The sequence below is a fragment of the Melanerpes formicivorus genome, unplaced genomic scaffold (assembly GCF_026170545.1).
Source record: "Melanerpes formicivorus ecotype bairdi unplaced genomic scaffold, bMelFor1.0.p_v2 SCAF_3, whole genome shotgun sequence".
Classification (NCBI taxonomy): Eukaryota; Metazoa; Chordata; class Aves; order Piciformes; family Picidae; genus Melanerpes; species Melanerpes formicivorus.
The window spans coordinates 12,259,579-12,280,061 of NW_027142355.1; the positions used below are offsets into that span (position 1 = coordinate 12,259,579).

Sequence of the window (20,483 nt, forward strand, 5' to 3'; positions counted from 1 at the left end):
AAACAAAAACTCACAAAAAACCAAGATATATTACCATCATATGAAAAATCTGGCTCTACCTTTAAGTGTTTGCTTTTTTAATGTGAATTTGTAGCACACATTTTGATAAAAATTGTAAAATATTCTCCATTTTATTCAAACATTATTTATGAATAGAAAACGAAGATGGTTCAAATAGTTCGTATTTTAATTCTCTCTACGTCTCTGTGAACAATGGCCTGCAAGCATCAAAATCCTTTCAGTGGGAGAAAAATCCACTGAGCATAAGAAATAATAAATAGAAAATATTTCATAGTATGGATTGCCTCATTGTTTGGGAATTGCATTATTTGGAAGAGCAGAAATACAAGTAGGAATTTCTGGACTTGAAAGAGTGAGAGTTTTCTTCCTTGATGCTTGAACAAAACCAGTAAATGTTTACAAGGTGCTAATTTGTGAAGTAAAATGAAAAACGTTTTTAAGATTAGTATATTCAAGCTATTGTAAGGCATAATGAAGTTGACAAAAATTGTGGACGAGTCAATTCCTTTGCTAATTGTGTATGAAGATTTCTATTGTTCCTAATAATTTATTCTCTCTGAAAAGCCACATCTGTCAATTCTGTATATCAAGATACCTGAAAAACAAACCAAACCCACAACTCTCACCTTGTGAAGCAGTACATACTCATCTAAAAATCAAGAATGAAATACTTACACAATTGATTTTTGCAGTCTGCTACCCTGTGATCCAACTATTTCTCCCAGCGTACAAAACATTTGTCCCAAAAAATCCTGAAAAGCAGTAACATAAAACCTCAGAATTCACATTTCACTGTTGTAGAACACATGCTGATGAACACAGCATCTTAATAATAATTATTCAATGATGAATCATAAACAGACTCACTTCTTTATGTGCACATTATATGGCATAATGTGGATGTCTTCAGCACATAGTCTATCTACACCAGCTTGTACAGATTTCCTCTTACAGACAATGATGGAAAATAGATATTTCTGATATTAATGTCTAATGAATAAAGCTTCCTTATACAGTTGAAAAATTCAGGAGACAGGCACTATTCAAAAAACAGGATCCAATGCATTTGAATATGTTGATGGATGAAACTGATGAATGTATAGTTGTTTTTAAATGGTATATAGTCTTGGCATGTGGGCCCTTTTACAAATGCAGCTGTGTTTGCAAGAAAGGGAAAGTGGAGTCAAACCACAGAAACAGGATGACCCTGAAGATAAGGATGTCAGCAAGATGACCCTGAAAATACAGAGGTCACAAGCCAACACAGCTGCCAGAGAATCAGTTTATGTCACCTCGAGTCATCAAAAGACCACCAGACTAAGACTGAAGTGAGCAAGTGACATTGGGTGGGGGGATATGATAATGGATCCTCAGGAAACTGTTGAAAATGTTCATTGGAAATAGAATGAATATGTATGTAATCTGCCTATATAATCTTGCTGTTTCTAACCCTTGGTGTGTGCGTTTTGGAGAAGTGACCCCCTACATGTCCAGCATTGCAATGAAAGAATACCTGCTTGATGACTTTGGTTATTTAGTTTTCACTATGTCAATGCTTAGCCTCTACTAAGTAGAATGTAACAGGTACATATTTTATTCAAAATCTACTTGAATAATCTTCAGAAGAACATTGATTTATTTTCTCATTGTTTGTTCTTTTCTTCCTGCAGGTTCAGCTAAATACTAACCCTTCAATTCCTGTTTCAGTAATCAAACAATGAAACCTAGGCTGTGTATTTGCTTATATCTATGATCTTTGTTTGCACTTCCACAGAGACCAACCTAACTTGTGTATTATCTTTTCTCTTAAAACTTAATTACAAGTTTTTTTCTACAAAGTATGTTTCAGGGAAAAAAAGAGTTCAGATATACTAGTTACTACAGAAAAGTACAAACAATCTTGGGCAGAAGCCCAGAATGAGGCATTGTTCTTGTTCACAATGGTACATGGAAGACTTCTATTTCCTGCATCCTCTTAGTTAGCATTGTAGATGTTCAGAACACTTCCATGATGACAGAGACAGAAAACAGTTTGCCAAGGACTTTAAATGTTTCCAGGGAGGATCTAACTGTAGTCTTTTCTTTTCTTTCCAGTGTGAAACAAACACACACATCCTTCCAGTATTCTCTCTTACTTTGTTCCAGGCAGTTATAAAAACCCAAACAAAACACTCAGAAGTCCCTGAATTCTGCTCACATCTCTCTAAATTGTAAAGCTGCAATTTAATTCCTTTGTCCTGGTTTTGGCTGGAATAAACTTAATTTTATTCCTAGTAGATAGTACAGTCCTGTATTCTGGATGTAGGATGAGAATAATATTGGTAACACACTGATGTTTCAGTTGTTGCTAAGCAGTGCTTATACTAAATCATGGGCTTCTCACACTGCCCTGCCAGCAAGGAAGCTCAAGAATTTGAGAGGGGATATAGAATGGATAGCTAACCCCAAATGACCAAGGGGGTATCCCATACCATACACTGTCATGCCCAGTATATAAACTAGGGGGAGATGGCTGGATGGCACTGCAGTTTGGAAATTGTCTGGGTATTAGTCAGCAGGCAGGGAGCAATTGTACTGTGCATCACTTGTTTCATATGTTCTATTAATAGTAGTAACATTAGTATTAGTGTTATTTCCCCTTCCTATTCTGTCCTATTAAACTATCACAACAATGGAGTTTTATATTTTACTTTTTTTTCCTCCAATTCTCTCCCACATCCCAGTGGGAGTGGTGAGTGAGCAAGTAGCTGTGGGGTGCTTAATTGCCAGCTGTGGTTAAACCATGACACCCTTCCGCTTCAGATGACATGAGCATAAAAAGGGATACAATCAAAACATTTACAACTTTTAAGACCTAAAATGCAGCATATCACATATCAGAAAGGTATACACATGAGCTTAAATATGCCCTTTATAGGAAGAATATCCCATTAAAATTATGTTAATGAGCATTTAATATGTTACTGGCCACTGCACCACCACTGCATTTGTCTCTATGCATCTGATACTGCTTACAGTCAAAAAGAAAATAAACATATTTAGGAAAGTGTAAGCATTTCAGCACATGAAAGCATAAGAGAGAGGAAAAACTTACATGTTTTGATAGGTTAGGACTCTTAGAGTCAACATCATAGCTTGAAAAACACAAAAACAAAGATGTTATATCAGGAGTTGCACAGTTCCAAGGACAACACAGAGAAACAAAAATCAAACAATTCTTTCACCTATTTCAATGTGTGTACTTTTACAGAAACAGATATGTTAATTAATGGAAATCTCACCACTAAGGAAAGCAAATGTAATTATCATAGACCATAGGATTATAGTTCACCAGCTACTGGAAATGAAACAGTTTTCAACTGCAGGCTTCTGAGAGAAATTATTGTTGTATTCTGTTTGAACAACTACATATACACCTCTAAATTAATTCATTAATCTTAAAAAGCAAACTAAGATGTGAATTATTGTCTTAGCTAATTTTTCAGTTGTTGACTAAATAGAAATAACCAACAATAAACTAAATTGCATTTAGCAAGAGTTTGACTTGTTATTTTCTTTTTACCATAGCCTGTTCTTCCTCCAGACAGAAAATGCCATTGTTTTCCTCCCACTGAGTCCTTCAACATTTCATTTCTCTTCTATCACTGCTATCAGGTTCTCAAGTAAATTAACAGACTATGACTTTAGGTCACTTGCACACAAGTACTTAAAACAGTTATTCATCTTTTGAGTTTGGAATGGATTTGCATCCAGGGTAATCCAGAACAGAAGAAGAAATTCTTCAAGGCCTTCTGATAAGAACAGAGTAGGTTTGATATTTAGAGTTATTCATAAATAAAGAGACAGGAGTCCATTTCTCTGAGTGCATGAAGAATCAAACAGGAGACTGCATTTTCCTTTCCAGGTCTGAATCCTTTTCAGGTAGCACTTACACAGAATACTTTACAGACATTTCTTTTTTAATTTGCTTAGACTGAGCCTAGCTTTATCTTTCTTGGTTCTCATCTTTTGCAATTCTCTTCTGTTGCATTGCCTCTTCCCCACAATATAAATGCATCTCATGAGGAGCAAGAGGCAACCAAATCAAGATTCCTACATTGCTCCACCTGTGTCTTTACTTTAGGAATGCTTTACCTACACTTCAAGAAATATCTTTGGTTTCACAAAGTGACCAGCTCTTCCTAAAATTTATTTTAAATACCAGGCAACAGTTATACTAATCAGATTTAATTGTTTTTTGTTTTTTTATTTTAGAAGTTGAGTTTAATGCAAAGTCTCCCCCAGGCTTCCATGGTGAAGACCAAATAAATAAATGTACCTACCCATCTAGAAGCACCCTGTAGTATCATTATTATTTCCTTTCAATCCTTGAAATAACTGAAATCCAGGTGTAATGAGCTAGCTGTATCTGTGTACTAAACACAGCATTACTTTTTCCTTCACTCATCCATCCAACACTTTTTGTTAACTTTTGATGCGTTCTGAGATGCTGTAAAAGGACATTTATAGCTAAAGAAAAATTAGACATGGGTAGTTTGTTTTTTTTCCCTGTTTCCACAATATAGGAAATGCTGCCACTCAAGAGCATTTCATTACTCTGCCAGCAACTTGAAAGCAAAATCAGCCAAATAACACTTAACTTTACTAACATTACTGAGACACATATATAAAGCATCTTGCTTTCTCTTCTACTGCTATGGGAAAAGTCATCACTAATGTGATCACTACACTATTCATTCTATGCCATGCTTAATGTACAGATTGATTTGCATCCCAGAAACTTGGGGAGGGGGCAAAAAATAAAGACACTGTCAGAGTTGATTTAAAGCAACTACTTGGATAAGTAAATGGCACATTGAGACTAAAGCCTAGAAGAATTAAAAATGGCTTTACCATGAACTTGCTGGGAGATTTTAGGCAAATTATGAAGTCTTTCCTCATCTGTATTGCTGTCTACAAGACAGAAATGCAACAAATGCAGTCTCTATATGAAAGCAAATTTGCAAGGTAACTTTAAATTGGGAAGCAATAATACTACAATTTACCACTAGTATAATCAACACCTGAATGGTATTTGTTGTGATTCTGTAAAGTGTATCAGGAGACCTCAATCTTTAGCATAAGAAAGTATAGGAAGGCAGACTACTTTGTAACTGTCTTGATGTATCTATTCAGTAAGCAACTTAGCAGTTGTCCTCCTAAATCTTTCTCAAGAACAAATAAAATAAATACACATGAAGGCAAAAATCTTAGGAACAAAAAATAAGCATTAACAAACCTCACACTCAAGTACAAGGAAATGGAAAGAAATAGGGAAAGGACATATAGAGATAAACTGTGGTCACTACACACTATACTACAAAAGAGTGAATGGCTTTCCCTTAATTAACTCTATGGGTTATTCAAATGCTTTCTCACAGGATAATGTTGAGAAGAACTAAAAAGGAGAATTGAAAAACAAGACAAACTTCATTATCACAAACACTGAAATAATACCTATGGGGTAAAATGTAATGGATGACATGCAAGATGATCTGGTAACTGGATTGTCAATTCTCTTTTCCAAAGAATAAGGAGAAAATCAAACTAATTCCACCAATGGAATGAAATACGTACTTCTGGAATAATCTCAAAAGCTATCTACTTCTAGAACTCCTGCCTTCAGTGTAAAAGCTTAGAATCTAGTGTACTTAGATGGACACTAGCATATACTTTAGTAAAGAAAATTTTAGCTCTGTAGTATTTATAAAAATATTTTATCTCTGTACAGTATGAGTCTGCTGCTAGAGTATTGTAACATTTGGACATCCTTAGCTTTCTAGCTATTTTCTAAAAGTAGTGACCATCAGTACTGTGGCTAGTTAACACCCGCCAACTGCTTAAAACTTGTTTGTTATTATGTCCCATGTTTATTCCCACAGAAGCAATACTAGATCAGTTATGTTTATTAACTTATTCAATGTCAACATGTACTATCTCTTTGCAAGTTAATTCTATGCAGGACAAAACTTAGTATGATTACAGAGGCTGCAATATTAGAGTAAAAGATGTCAACTTACAAATCAAATCGCAGATTCTCTCTTTCTTCAAAGAAGTAATCCATTATAAATTTTCTTACAAAGTCTGGATTTAAAGTATTATCAATTACTTCTGTTCTTCCAAACTGTAAAAGAAAAGTTATTTTAAGCCACATGTTATAATGTATAATTAAGTAGACTGCCAATACTTGCAATACATGAGATGTAAGAGAGCCTGTAAAAAATTCCATTAAACAAATGCCATTAAAGATAGTCACTATATCCACACAAATAGATTAGCTACCTGACAATTAAAATAGACTGGCAGAAGACATATTTCCATACAGCGAGTGGTGCATGCCCTGTATGATATAAATCATTGAGAGGATTTAACTGAATCAATAAATATGGACAAAGAAAGAATAAGCCTTCTTGATTGGAATACTTGCCTGTACTAAAGAGCCTTTCTTTCCTCTCTGAATAGTAGCATTTCAGTTTTATATACTTCAATCAGTTTCCAGGTCAAATAACTCCCAATGTTCATAAATAAAGTCTCCTCCTGTCAGCTGCATGCTTTACAGTATTCAACAACACTGAAGCCAAGAAAACAGAAAGCTGGAATGGCTGATAAAATGAAATATGCAGCAATATGTAAACATTCAGTGCTGTTTGAAGGTATACACTGAAATGAGAGGCCACTCTCTGATACAAGCCAGTTCAGGAATGAGAAATAAAAACAATGGGCTCATAAGGACTATCCATTTTGCATTTCTGAACAGGAAAATACTTTGTGCATTTTTTTCCCTCCTCAAGTCTTCTATTTCTTCCTTTTGCACTCTTACAACAAACTATTCAAATTCCCTCAAACACTCAGATCAGCTGCATAAAGAGAGATTTACCCTTAGTACTGAAATGCAATTACCACTGACCTACTCTAAAAGCAAAAGACATAGAACTTCAAAAAGAAGATTCATGGATGACTGCATTGCAACAGAATAAAACACATATACATATATACACAAAGATATCCATGAAAATATCTTTCAGGCTGTGCAGATTCAAGTAGTAAATTGTCCTGGGAGATTTCTTAATCACTAGGCAGGAGTAAAAAGGTTAGTGAAGTTCTTTAAATCCTCAGATTATGACAAGTTTGAAGGAAAGTATAAGAATCTTCCATCATGTGGGACCTACATCTCTATATACATGGAAGACACAGAGAAACAAAGAACAAAGGAACTTGTAGCCTAAAAGCAGCATCAGTCAGGTCATCATAGAATCATTAGAGTTGAAAGAAAACTTGAAGACTATCAAGTCCAAACATAAACCTAAATCTGCCAAGCACACTACTAAGCTGTGTCCCTAAATGCCACATCTAAGCATCTCAAATAACCCCAGGGTTAGTGACTTAACCACTTCCCTGTGCAGCCTGCTCCAGTGCTTAACAACACCTTCAATGGAGAAATTTTTCCTAATATCCAATCTAAAGCTCCCCTGGTGCAACTTGAGACCGTTCCCTCCTGTCCTATCATTTTTCACTAGAGAGACACCTCACCAAACTAGAACCTCCTTTGATGCAGTTGTAGACAGCAATAAGGTCTCACCTCATTCTCCTTTTCTGCAGACTAAACAACTCAAGTTCCCTCAGCCACTTCTCATAAGGCTTGTTCTCTAGATCCTTCACCAGCTTTGTTGCCCTTCTTTGGACACATACCAGCATCTCAATGTATTTGTTGTAGTGAAGGGCCCAAAATGGAACACAGTATTCCAGTGCTGAGTACAGGAGGACAATCACTTCCCTGCTGCTGCTTGTCACACTATTTCTGGTATAAGCCAGAATTCTGTTGGCTGCCTTGGCTGTCTAAGCACACTACCAGCTCCTGTGCAGCTCATGATCAATCAGCATCCCCAGATCCCTTTCCACAAGGCAGCTTTCCAGCTACACCTCCCCAGGCCACTAAGGTTGCATAGGGTTGCTGTGACCCAAATGCAGGACCTGGCACTTTACTTTGCTGAATCTCATACAGTTGGCCTTGCCCCATTGATTCAGTCTATCCAGATCCCTCTGAATCGTCCTAAACCTCAAGCAGATCAACCCTCTCACCCAGCTTGGTGTCACCTGTAAATTTACTGAAGGTACGCTCAACCCCTTCAACCAGATCACTGATTAAGATATTAGAAAGAACTGGCCCTGAACTGAGTCCTGTGGAAAACCATTATTTAGTATCTTATCACAGAAGGGGAGCATATTTGCCTCTTGGACATCAATTAGTTATAATGTAGAATAGAACAGAATAAACCAGGTTGGAAGAGACCCTCAAGATCATCGCGTCCAACCAATCATCCACCACCACCTAATCAACTAAACCATGCAACCAAGCACCCTATCAAGTCTCCTCCTAATGTAGTACTTAGATTCATTATTATAAGAATTTATTGATTTACTAGTAGATAGGAAAGAAAACATAGGAATAAGCAGTCAATTTGTTAGATAAAAACCCCATGCAAAGTCTCAGCAAGTTCCTATGGACTTGGACATCCAAGGAAGGACCCAGGGCACTACATGCCTAAACAATGTGGAGTAGAGACTGAAAAAATAAAGTTACAAAACAAATATTTTACATCATATTTACAGAATTAAATAAGATAAATGTATAAAAGGTAATTATGAAGACTTGGCAGAACAGTATTATTCATACTGAGTGATCAAACAATAAAATGGCATGGATGAATGAGACACTATTTGCACATGAAGAAAAAATTAACATACATCTTAATACAAAAATTAGAACAGCCAGATAAGTAATGTAAATATATAAAAGAAGTCATCTTTTTGCTGATAAACTATACAGCATGGGGACTAGGTACCGTTTATTACAGGTTGTTTGGGGTTTTTTTTATTTCCTTACAAACTGGTCATCTTTACTAGTTTAAGATTTTACTACAACCTTGCCTAACTCCCTTCTCTCTCAATTTGATGACTCAGTCAAAAACCCTTTTTCTTGTATTTAGCATATTTAGTCCACATTAAAAACAACAAAAAAATCAAACCCATTGTGAGAGACTAAAAGTTGGCTCTCCTGGTGTGACTCAACAAAGATAAAATCACTTGCTGCTTGCCCAGACAATAGCTGATATGTGTTGGGCAGAGCCACTGGAAGGAAGGTGCAAAGATCATGTAGGAATCCTGTCTACCAATCCTGGATGGAAATCACCTTGCGATTGCATCATGGTAACACTGGACTGCAGCTGGCCTACAACAATGGCCCCCAGCCATCAAGCCTTCAGGACAAGATCATTTTCCAGCCATCAGATACCCCAGGAAGGGAGGATGGTGAGACAATGGATTCACCACCTGTTTCCTGATGTACACATCAGGAGTGTGGGGGCATGTAGATGGAGAAGGAGGAGGTGGAGCCCCCCCCCATCCAGACCTCTGCCCAAACACACAGAAATGCACAGAAAGATTTTTTTCCTGGGGAACGATACCTGGATACTTGCCTAAGGATGATTTCTTGGCCCCTGATTTCCTGAGGGACAATACTTGGCCACATACCTAAGGACTAAAAACTGTATAAAAGACTTGAGCAACTACTGGCTTAGAAGAAGAAAAATGCAGGAGAAAAACACAGATGAAGGAAAACACAGAAGAAGGACCATGCCGCTGAGAAGGAAAAGCCCGGGACAATGCTGCTCCGGAGAAAAAAGGCCGTGGAGCCTGGAAGAAGCAGACTGAACCCTCTCTCCGTGTCCTAAGTTCCACCTGCTAAGTTCCACATGGAGCTGAAGAGGCTGCCCAGAGGAACACATCTCTTCTCCAGCCAAAGCCTCAGCACCCTTTCTCTACAGACCCAGGCTGCCCAGAGGACCACAGCTCTTCTCCAGCCAAAGCCTCAGCACCGTTTCTCTACAAACCCAACATCTCCTGCAGCACCTTTCCTCCACAGACTCAAACTGTCTTGGGGGAATGAGGGGTGTGGTAATATAATTCCTTTCCTCTTCTCTCTCTCCCTCTCTATTTTGTCCCTCTCCGCTTCTTATTTCCACTTTATTTATGTAATAAATAGTTTAGCTGTTGATATTTTGGCCTCATTTGTGCCTCTAATTTCACAACACGGGAATATTTAAAAGAACAGGAAGGCATGAAGAATGGGAAGCCATGAACAATTAGAGAAGACATGATGGAAGTTTTCTGAGGATATAAAATAACATTTGGCAGCACATGAAACTGGAAATCAGCACAATGAGGGCCAGTGAGAAAACAGACTTTCTGACAGGTAAATAAATTTAATGTGCATCCAATGCTTTCTTACAGTAGATGGGCCAGAGGTTCAGCACCTCACTTCACAGGCAGCTCCTTAACATTTAAGAGTTGGTAAAACCATTGCCAGTAAAATTGCAGTTGATTGTTTTACAATGTCTGTTATTTAACCTTCACCTTTTGGGTGTACCCTCTTGTTCTCTGACATATTGCCCTTTTCAAAATGAAGACATTCTGATTTTTTTCAACACATTATTTAAGGGCTCTGCAGATAACCCTAAGTTATACTTAGCTATATTTCTAAAATGTGTCCTCACAGAGTAAGGGGAAGTATTTTAAAACCAAAGTTCAGGTTCTAATGATGCACTTGTTACCAGTTATATTCATTGAAATACCCAATGATCATACTGTAAGAGAAAACAGGGAAACTGTTTTGGAAAGCAACACTCTATTAAAATAAGAACAAAATATTTCAATTCTTTGATGAGGCTCTGGTGTGCAAGAATAACACTGGGCAAAACCAACAGAATCTGTTCCCCAGGCAAACAGGAGTTAGTACCTCGAAAACATTTACCCTTCATTAAATTAAGAGTCTATTTAACTATTATGTTGAATCCACCTGAATAGCTTACCTGAAGGGGAAAAAAGATACTGCTAGATTAGAGTGCTAGGGAAATTATGGAGATTATTAAATTATTTACTGTGTTTATGATCCTGAAGCATTTTCTGCAGTGTTCAAGAGAAAACAATCAGGTAAAAGAAGTAAAAGAATTATGCATAGAAGGATATGGAACAAGAAACAAGTTAAAGTATGTTGCCATGACTGAACACCATTCCTTAATGCCTACATATATCATCATCATTATTTGTCTCAGTTTTGACCTTTTAAAGCAATTACAGGTGACTTCTGCCCCTACCCTCTACAAGCTAGTAAAATGTTGTTTGAATCCACCAAAAGAGACACATATACAAAATGTTATTGAAAAACACAGTATTAGTGCATTCACCACTGCAGGTAGAAAAAGCACAAAAATATATACATGAGATGGATTATACTATAACCTTCTACCCACTACCTTATTTTTTACTGGTGGTATAAATATAATACATCACAATACATGACGTGCAATCGTGATTCAGTTCCTTTATCATGCCAACCTCTGAATTTTGAATCTCATAACAGCTAGTAGGAATGGGACTCTGCTTGCCAAACTTTTACATCTGCTATATATTGATATACACCAAAAGCATAAGCTTTTGATGGTCTCTTGGAGGCATTTTTAAAGAATGATTCATTTCATCTAATGCAGACATCTAAATTAGCTCTCATGAACTGCCCTCAGGATGCTATCTTTCCCCATTAACTGTAAATGGTGTAAACAGTCACTGAGTTGTAAATACGTAGATCTAGACCTTCTCCTGATAGACAAGATAATTATGTCTTAAAAGAACAAAAGCTGCAAGATGTTTTAGCAACTGCTATGTAAAAGTATGTTTTAACGTACTTCCTAAACTGGCATATGATAGCATAACCCTATGACAAAATGCATCACCTAACCAAGATACTCTCCAATCAGTGCAAAGATGCAATACAAGCAATAGCATTGCACACTGCCCTGGTCAAGAAATAACACCAGCTACCAGCACAGATTAGGGACTGACCTGCTGGAAAGCAGTGCCATGGAGGACCTTGGAGTCCTGATGGACAGTAAGTTATTGGTGCAACAGCAATGTGACCTTGTAGCCAAGAAGGCCAATGGTATCCTGCGGTGAATTAAGATGTGTCCCGCAGGTCAAGGGTGGTCCTCCTCCTCCTCTACTCTGCCCTAGTGAAGCCTCATCTGGAGGACTGTGTCCAGTTCTGGGCTCCCCAGTTCAAAAGAGACAGGAAAGTACTAAAGAATGCAACAGAGGGCTACAAGGGTGAAGGCTGAGAGACCTGGGGCTGTTTACTCTGGAGAAGGTAAGATTTGAGATGTGATTTTATTAATGTTTACAAATACATGAATTGTCAAGAAGAAGGGGCTAGACTCTTTTCAGTGGTGCCATATGACAGGACAAGGAGCAATGGACACAAACCACAGGAAGTTCCACCTCAACATGAGGAAAAACTTTACTGTGAGAGTGATGGAGCACTACAACAGGCTGTCCAGAGAAGCTGTGGAGTCTCTTCTGGAAACTTTCAAAAACTGCCTGGACATACTCCTGTATGGCCTGCTCTAGGCGATCCTGCTTTGGCAGGGAGGTTGGCCTCAAGGTCCAGAAGTCCCAACCCTTACCATTCTACAATTCTAAGGAGAAAAAAAAAATGCAGAAGACAATACAAAGCTACAAGGTGGTGGACACACTTCAACCCTTACAAATGTGTTAAAATGAAGAGCAGGTATAATCCTCCCATCAAGAGTCTCCTAAATCAGCTCAAGATGGGTACAAGGAAACATCTTCTAAGTAAGGTGATAATGTTATCATTTCACCACAGAAGTAGGAAAATTCCATAAAATTCCATATAATCTTTAGACAACAATAAAAGCCAGAATTTCTGACAAAATCCTCCTAAGTCTGTATCAGAAAAGGACCTGAATGTTTCACTGATGATCTAGGCTTGAGTATGAGCTACACCTAGTCACCTAAGTATCTGAAGACCCTTCTGTTTTCAGAGTTGGCTACCCAGGCATTTAGAACTCTCTGCCAATCTAAGTAAGATCAGTGAAATCACATTTAGGGTCCTCAAAGTGACATTTCCTCACACAAATCATCAGATGAACGTGATCCAGTAGGTACTCTGAGAGGTTACCTAGTACACAGAAAAACAGAGCAGCAATTTCACAAAAAACTACAAATAAAATAAACAGGCATGCTTTTTCATGCCAAGGGAGGTTTAGGTTGGATGTCAGGAAGAAGTTCTATACAGAGAGAGTGATTGCCCATTGGAATGGGCTGCCCAGGGAGGTGGTGGATTCACCATCATTGGAGGTGATCAGGAGGAGACTTGATGGGGTGCTTGGTGCCATGGTTTAGTTGTTTAGGTGGGTTGGATTGGTTGATGGGTTGGATGCGATGATCTTGAAGGTCTCTTCCAACCTGGTTTATTCTATTATTCTCTCATCTCAACAAGACTGAAACCAACATTCACCATGTTTCAGCAAAACAGAAAACACATTTCTCCACCCAACTGGGAAGAACACCAACTGTAAGGGAAGAGGTCTGGTTACTGTGCCTCTGGCCCCTCCCCTGGATTGTGTTTTACACAGTAGTAATGTAATCACATAAAACATCAGTGCTCTTACAGAGAAAGTCAGTAAGACATTTCTATGTTGGCTCTGTTCTTAGAATGCATGGCCACAAAGTGGACCATCTACAGTGAAGAAGAATTCCATCAATCCTCTCTGTAAGGCAGCTAAATAGCACAGTTTATCAGTAGAAAAATTACACTTTCCCCCTAATACTGTCAACTCTTTTGAACAATAACATAAAGGAGACAGTTCCAGACTATAAATGTTGATCTGCTGTAGATACCTGATTTAGAGGTACTTGATTCAGTTTAAGACATCTCTCCCCAGTGTTTACACTGACAGCTTAAAAAGACCTAGCTCAGTCTATGCACACAATACATTCCCTCCATTGCTGCCTGGTGTATACATTATTCAGCACCATCTAACTTCCCTCAAACACTACACAGGAAAAGCAAATCTCTACTACAACTACAGACTAGTTTTGTTGATGCTGACTATCACAACGCTTGTGTCTTTCCATAGATGATGTATTGAGTGTCTTGTGCTCTTGATATCCACAAACCATATACAGATTGATTGCTAAGTTTGATTTTGTTTATGTCAGGGAGACAGTAAAACAGGAAACTTAGGTATTTTCTCTGATTTTCTGATTTTTTTCCCTTTTGATGGAAATACATGATAAAGGTATAGAAACTGAGTTTAATGTGACGAGGTTTTAAGTGCTTACTACTAGATAGGACTCCTATTGTTTAGCATGGCATTCAAGAGGCTATGCCATCCCCTTTTCTGCTAGGACAAGTGTAGGCCTTAAGCATAATCAAAAAGTTTATACATCTATGAATATGTATCTTACCTCTCTCCATTCTTTGTTTCCAATAGCTTGTGTGTACAAAACACAGACTGTGAAAAGAAAAAAAGAAAAAATTGGTCATTTTCAGATTTAACTTATTCTTAAAATTATGTGAATCAGTTTTGTAGTCTGTTGTCCTGTTGAAATTGGTAACTAGGACAATCAAATCACAACGTGCTTCCCTCAGTTTTCAGCATGCCTAACCAGATTAGCAACACATACAGTCTCATTGTTGCAGCAACAAGCTAATAAATATGGTGGCTCTAAAAAGGGAGGCAACGCACCTTGACCTCCAGCAAATCACTTGACAATTCTTAGCAGTAAAGACCTTACTGGAAAAGGAGACAGGAGAAATAAAATGAAAAAAAAACCCAAACCCAACAAAACAAAACAAAAGGTAACTTCTCATATTTTCTTCCTTAATTCTGCCTCAAATTATTTATATCTATTTCTCTTACACATGCATAAGTACCCTTTAAAAAAAAAAAAAGCACACCCTAGAATGTAATAAAAAAATTGCATCAGTTGTTTGTTGACCTAAGTTGTTTTTGAAAGACCAAACAGCGTAATCCCATACGCATCACTCTCTTCACAGATATGTTCTTCCAGTACAAAATTCACTGAAGCTTCTATCACAGGGACTGATAACAGAGGGACAATGATTACAATGAGGTCTTTTAAACACTATTATAAGTATCAATCACTTGCACTGAAGGACTACTATTAATTTGATTTTTTACAGTCTTGAACTAGTTGCAGCTCACAACCATACAGCAATTTTTACCTGAAATTCCACTACAAGTTTTTTCTAAACAATAGAAATACAGATATTGGGATCCTTCTTTCCTGACACCTTTTTTTCCTGTGCCAATCATTATTTTTCAGAAGGTTAAAAATAATGCAGTCTTGAACAATAAAGGTAGAAGCCTGTGTTTGTTCTCAATGAAAACAGAATAATCAGACCAAACCAGAAATGAAGTCAAGCTTCAAACTGCATTTTCTTCTTACTTGAATGGTATGTAACACATATACACACAAAAAGTCTCAGTAGGCAGCAGCAAACAAGAGGAAGAACAGAAAAAAGCAAATTCAATATTATAGCTCACATAGGAGTTAGAAGTTAACACAATTCAACTCTTTCTTTCTAATAAGATGCCTTGTAGAAGGAAAAAGCGTTTACAAAACATTTCAAAATCATTCTCTGAATTCTTCCTCCATGTACAATAACTGAAACTGTAGCCATTCATGTTCCTAGCTCTGGTTCCTGCTTATATCATGATGAATCCATACCAACAAGCCTATTTTTAGAAGACACTGTGGAGCACATTGTTGAACTGTATTATACGAAGAATGAAGCCAAATGGGAGCTACAAAATCAGCTACAAAAGCATCTGAAGGTTGCTGAACTTCAGACTAACTTTTGCATCTACTAAGATTTGTGCCAAGGTAACTCTCAGAGAAGTAAATGTTGTCAGTTTCCACAGATAAAACCATGAAAAAAAATATTCTCTGAAAATACCCCTAACTAGTATCGCTGACACAGAATGAGGTAGGCTCACACACATATTCCTTTTGCTTTCCTTACTACAAACTCTTTCTTTAAACTAAGGATACTGCATCTGCAACAAGTATTTTCCAGTTTTTAGTAGTGCTTTCCAAGAATGCAAATTACTAATTTCAAAAGCAGATACAATTGTGGATTTAGTGCATTTTGCCAAGAGATTACATCTAAGTTTTCAACTAGAAATTTATCATACCTATAATCCCAGTTGCAAACAGAAGTGAAACTCATTTAGAGGAAAAGCTCCTCATTACAGATCATGTGTACTTTTTTTACTGTTCAGATATTGTCTGTATTTTTCTTAAACATAATAATTTTTCACTATCAATTTGCTGCTTAATTTTTTGTACTACATTTTCCCTTTATGTTTGTGTTAATACAGTAAATCAAGTAATAATGGTGTATTGCAGCTGTGGAACAAAAAATATATTAAAAAATAAGAGAGTTAATCCTGAGGAGAAGTAATAGTAGAACTGTAGAATATCCACTACCATGAAATTTTCAGAAAAGAAACATTCTGGCACTACTTTATCTCCCTACCTGATGAAATCATATAAAAGAACAGTTATGGAAAAAAAATACTAAAAAAATATTACTGTAGGGTAAATTTAGTTTCTTATCATGGCTGATCAGAATCACACAAAATAAATGGGGGGGTGTAAAGCTCCATCTCAAATCCAGTTCAGCCTCTTACTCTGCTCCTGCTTATACCTGCCTGTCTGTCAGAATCTTTATTTCCAAATCCAGTTTCCACAGAGTCTGTTTACTCTAATTTGTTTTTTATATCGTTGGAGGGCTTATAGTAACCAATGCTATCATTTACATCTTCTCATTGCTGAAGCAATAGTAAAGTTCTGTTCCCCTCCACTACCAGTGGTTCTTCAGTGCTGAAGGTACATCCCAGGAATGGAACCACCTATGTACTTTAAGAATCATTTGCATAAAACCTTAAATAAGGAGAAAAGAGACAAGAATTTGCAGTATGACTAGATATTTTCTAGTCATTATCTATCTAAGCTACAGTTGTGGCAGGTACTTTAAATGTAATAAAGATTTAGTAATTTAATAACAAAGATTTAGTAATTTAATAACAAAGACTAGAAATAATATCATGTAATATTTATTTTATTACCATAGAATAGTTTTGACTGAAAGGGACCTTTAAAGGTAATCTAGCTCAATCCCCCTGCAGTGACCAGAGACATCTTTAACAAGATCAAGGTGCTCAGAGTGCTGTGCAACTTGACCTTTAATGTTTCCAGGGATGGGGCTTCTACCCCTGTCTGGGCAACCTCTTCCTGTGTTTCACCACCCTTGCTGCAAAACCTTTTTCCATTTATGTAGGCAGAATCTGCACACTTTTAGTTTAAAACCATTACTCCTTGTCCTGTTGCAACAGCCCCTGCTAAAAGCAGTGTCCTCATCTTTCTTATGGGCCCTATTTAAATGTAAGGTGCAAGTTTGACAGTGATAAATACATGTGCATCTCAAACAGATACTTAAAAATGGAAAAATTGGTTCTAATGAGACATATGAAAAACACAAAGATTCCAGACTTTCTGATAAATAGTTTGTAAATTTAGAGTAATTTATGAACTTTTCACCTTTCCTCTAAAACTCATCCCAGAAATTTTCAGGAAACTGTCTATGATGCTGATCTCCATTAATGGGATTGTTCAGCCTGGAAAAGAAGAGGCTCAGAGACCTTATTGCTGTCTACAACTACCTGAAGGGAGGTTGTAGCCAGGAGGGGGTTGGTCTCTTCTCCCAGGCAACCAGCACCAGAACAAGAGGACACCGCCTCAAGCTGTGCCAGGGGAAGTTTAGGCTCGAGGTGAGGAGAAAGTTCTTCACAGAGACAGTTGTTAGCCATTGATAGGTATGGTTATGACACTTCAACAATATCTCCACATACTTTGAATCCATAAAAAAATAGCAGCAGTTTACTACTTAGAAATATTTTAAAGATAGATATTAAGATTTCCTTATGCTTTCCCACCATTCTGTTTCCCTGTGTTCCTTCCCTGGCATGGGTAACCTACCAGCCACGATCACTTGAGCATGCCTATCTGCCCCAGCTTGGGCCACAGACCCGTCAGAGGTGTACTGCCTTTTTCATGGACAGTCTCCCTTTCAAGAATGAATTTCCAGCAGTGCATCTTCAGAAGCATGGCTGTGGCAACACAGAATCATAGAACAGTAGGGGTTGGAAGGGACCTCTCAGAGTTCAACATCCCTGCCAAAGCTGAATCACCTAGGGCAGGGCACACAGGAACACATCCAATCAGGTTTTAAAGTCTCCAGACGAGACTCCACAACCTCTTTGAATAGCCTGTTCCAGTGCTCCATCACCCTTACAGTAGTGCTTTTCCTTATGTTGAGGCAGAATGTCCTGTGTTCTAGTTTGTACCTGTATTTTCAGCAGCTGCACCTCTAGCTCCTAGCTGCTAATACATTTTTCTAAACTATGTTTGGGCAAGGGTACTGTGTGCTCCTCTGGCTGGCAGATGTTCTGGGAGGCTTTCAGAGCTAACTGGAACCAGTCTGACAAGAATCAAAAGTTCCATCATATAAAAATTCATAGGTACAAGAGTGTTTTGCAATCCAGACAGACATTAATAAATCTTATGGGGAAAGTGGGTGTCACTAGCTTACGTATCTGAGAACACTAACTCGTAAACCATATTACTTTTGATCATAAAAGTTTGTGTTTAGGTACAATTTGCCTTAGTGTTAATTTTCAGTGTTTGACTCTAAGATTAGTGAGTGCTATGTACTAGCAGAAACAAGTGCTTCTCATTTATTTATAAGTTTTTTACTAGCTTTGAAAATTATCCAGAACAACAGATACTTTAAAAAAACCCAACCCAACAAATTTTCTGCATTGATTAATTTTAGGAAAATGTAAGTTGACTGCTAAATAAGGGACCATATAGCTTAGGAAAACAATAGTGAATACATTCTAGTTCATGCAACAAAAATTCTATGTGCAACTTATTCAGGTGTAAAGACTTAATTACTTTAAATAATTGTCACAAAGGTAATGTAAACCTAAGTGACACTGAAGAAAAATCACTCACCTAATTTTTAAGCCAGTGTTTACACATTTGGAATACATGATATGAAGAAGCTATATACTTACTTGGATCAGATTTAGAAAATGTGTCTCTGTCCAAAAGATTTCTGTTAAAAGAAAAAGAGATTAAAATCATTTTATTCCCCCCCAAAAAATGGTGAAAGATACAAATCAGATACTAATGCATACATATTTTTACTTTTTAAAAAAATATCAAGATTCAGCTTAGTTTTCTTCCCTCCTAATACATAGGACGTACTCAAGGTCAGTCACACTAACACTTGAGTTGTCTTACATTTTACTCTACTATACAATTTGGAGTTGACAAATTCTGGCTCATGTACTCCAATACCATGAATTGAAAAGCGACACACAACTAGTACATTAAATTTAGACATCAGGAACAGAAATACTTTTACATCACTATATCTACCAGAGATTAACTTGCTAGTTGAATACAAAAACTTAAGCTTTACTTAAAAGAACAGCTAAGAGATCTCAGCCATGGTGAAATATCTATAGAAATCTATCATGGATGACTAACATAAAGAAAACTAAAGCATATGCGGAACAGACACCAACATTAGGATTTTTCTAAATGTCTACAAAATACCTAGGTATAAATACAAATAACTAATTTCTTCATTATGCAATGCAGTGTCAGTATCATAGCCACACTTCAGCCAACTGAGAACCACAAACAGATGAGAAGATTCAAATCGGTATGAATGAGGAAAACACTGCTGCAAATTGAAGTCAGTCACCACAGAGCAAGTAGGACCAGGTTTTACCCTAAATGGAATCTTCTGTACTACAGGTGCAGAAGTTGAACTTTCTTCCATTGCTTTAGCAGCTTTCATTGCTAAAAGTAGCCAGACATGATGTAAAATCTCCAACACTGAAGGTTTTTAAAAGGACTCATAGCTACTTAACAAGTTATTTGATCCTACCCTGGAGCAAGAGGAAGGATTACATAACCAGTTTACATCCCTTACAGCTTATTATTTTTAGTAATTAGAAGAGTCTCTTCAAAGGTCACCATTTATTACTCTCCTTCAGATTTAAATCACATTATTTTTGTGGTACTGAACAGCACTGAAAAGTGTATTAATAAGTTGTTCAATATGGGTGTTCTAAGCAGTCCACTCATGCTTCACCAAAAAAGATGCTGTATTTAGGGACTGCCAAGTCTGCATTTCAGAATAAGCAATAAGAACAAAAGATAGCTTTAAAAGAAAGTTGGACATACCTGTTTTATTTACTTTAGCCAAAGTAGGCATTGGGATTAAAATTAGTATTTGCAAATGAACCTGAAACCTGCACATGCTATATCTTAAGAACTTCTCTAATCCATTCAGAAGTGGGATTTTTATATATGCATCCAATTACACCCAGACTGTATTTTATCTGTGCTAAAATTGTGCAAATTGAACTTAAGTATTAACAAGCCTGGGAAATTCCAATTCC

The 20,483-nt window shown here is 37.1% G+C and overlaps 1 protein-coding gene across 3 annotated transcripts in view; it reads right to left on the bottom strand.

The window, feature by feature from the left end:
• CPNE8 (copine 8) overlaps positions 1-20,483 on the bottom strand; it is an 85,759-nt gene that overhangs the window by 53,606 nt on the left and 11,670 nt on the right. For 2 of the 3 annotated variants that reach the window (XM_068166569.1, XM_068166562.1), the window contains exons 2-6: positions 19,083-19,123; positions 14,383-14,429; positions 6,081-6,184; positions 3,116-3,155; positions 697-773 (exon numbers count right to left, since the gene is read on the bottom strand). In XM_068166569.1, coding sequence (XP_068022670.1) covers positions 697-773; positions 3,116-3,155; positions 6,081-6,184; positions 14,383-14,429; positions 19,083-19,123 — 309 coding nt within the window. Of the gene's footprint in view, positions 1-696; positions 774-3,115; positions 3,156-6,080; positions 6,185-14,382; positions 14,430-19,082; positions 19,124-20,483 lie in introns of those variants that run through there. The other variant, XM_068166579.1, reaches the window with a different exon arrangement.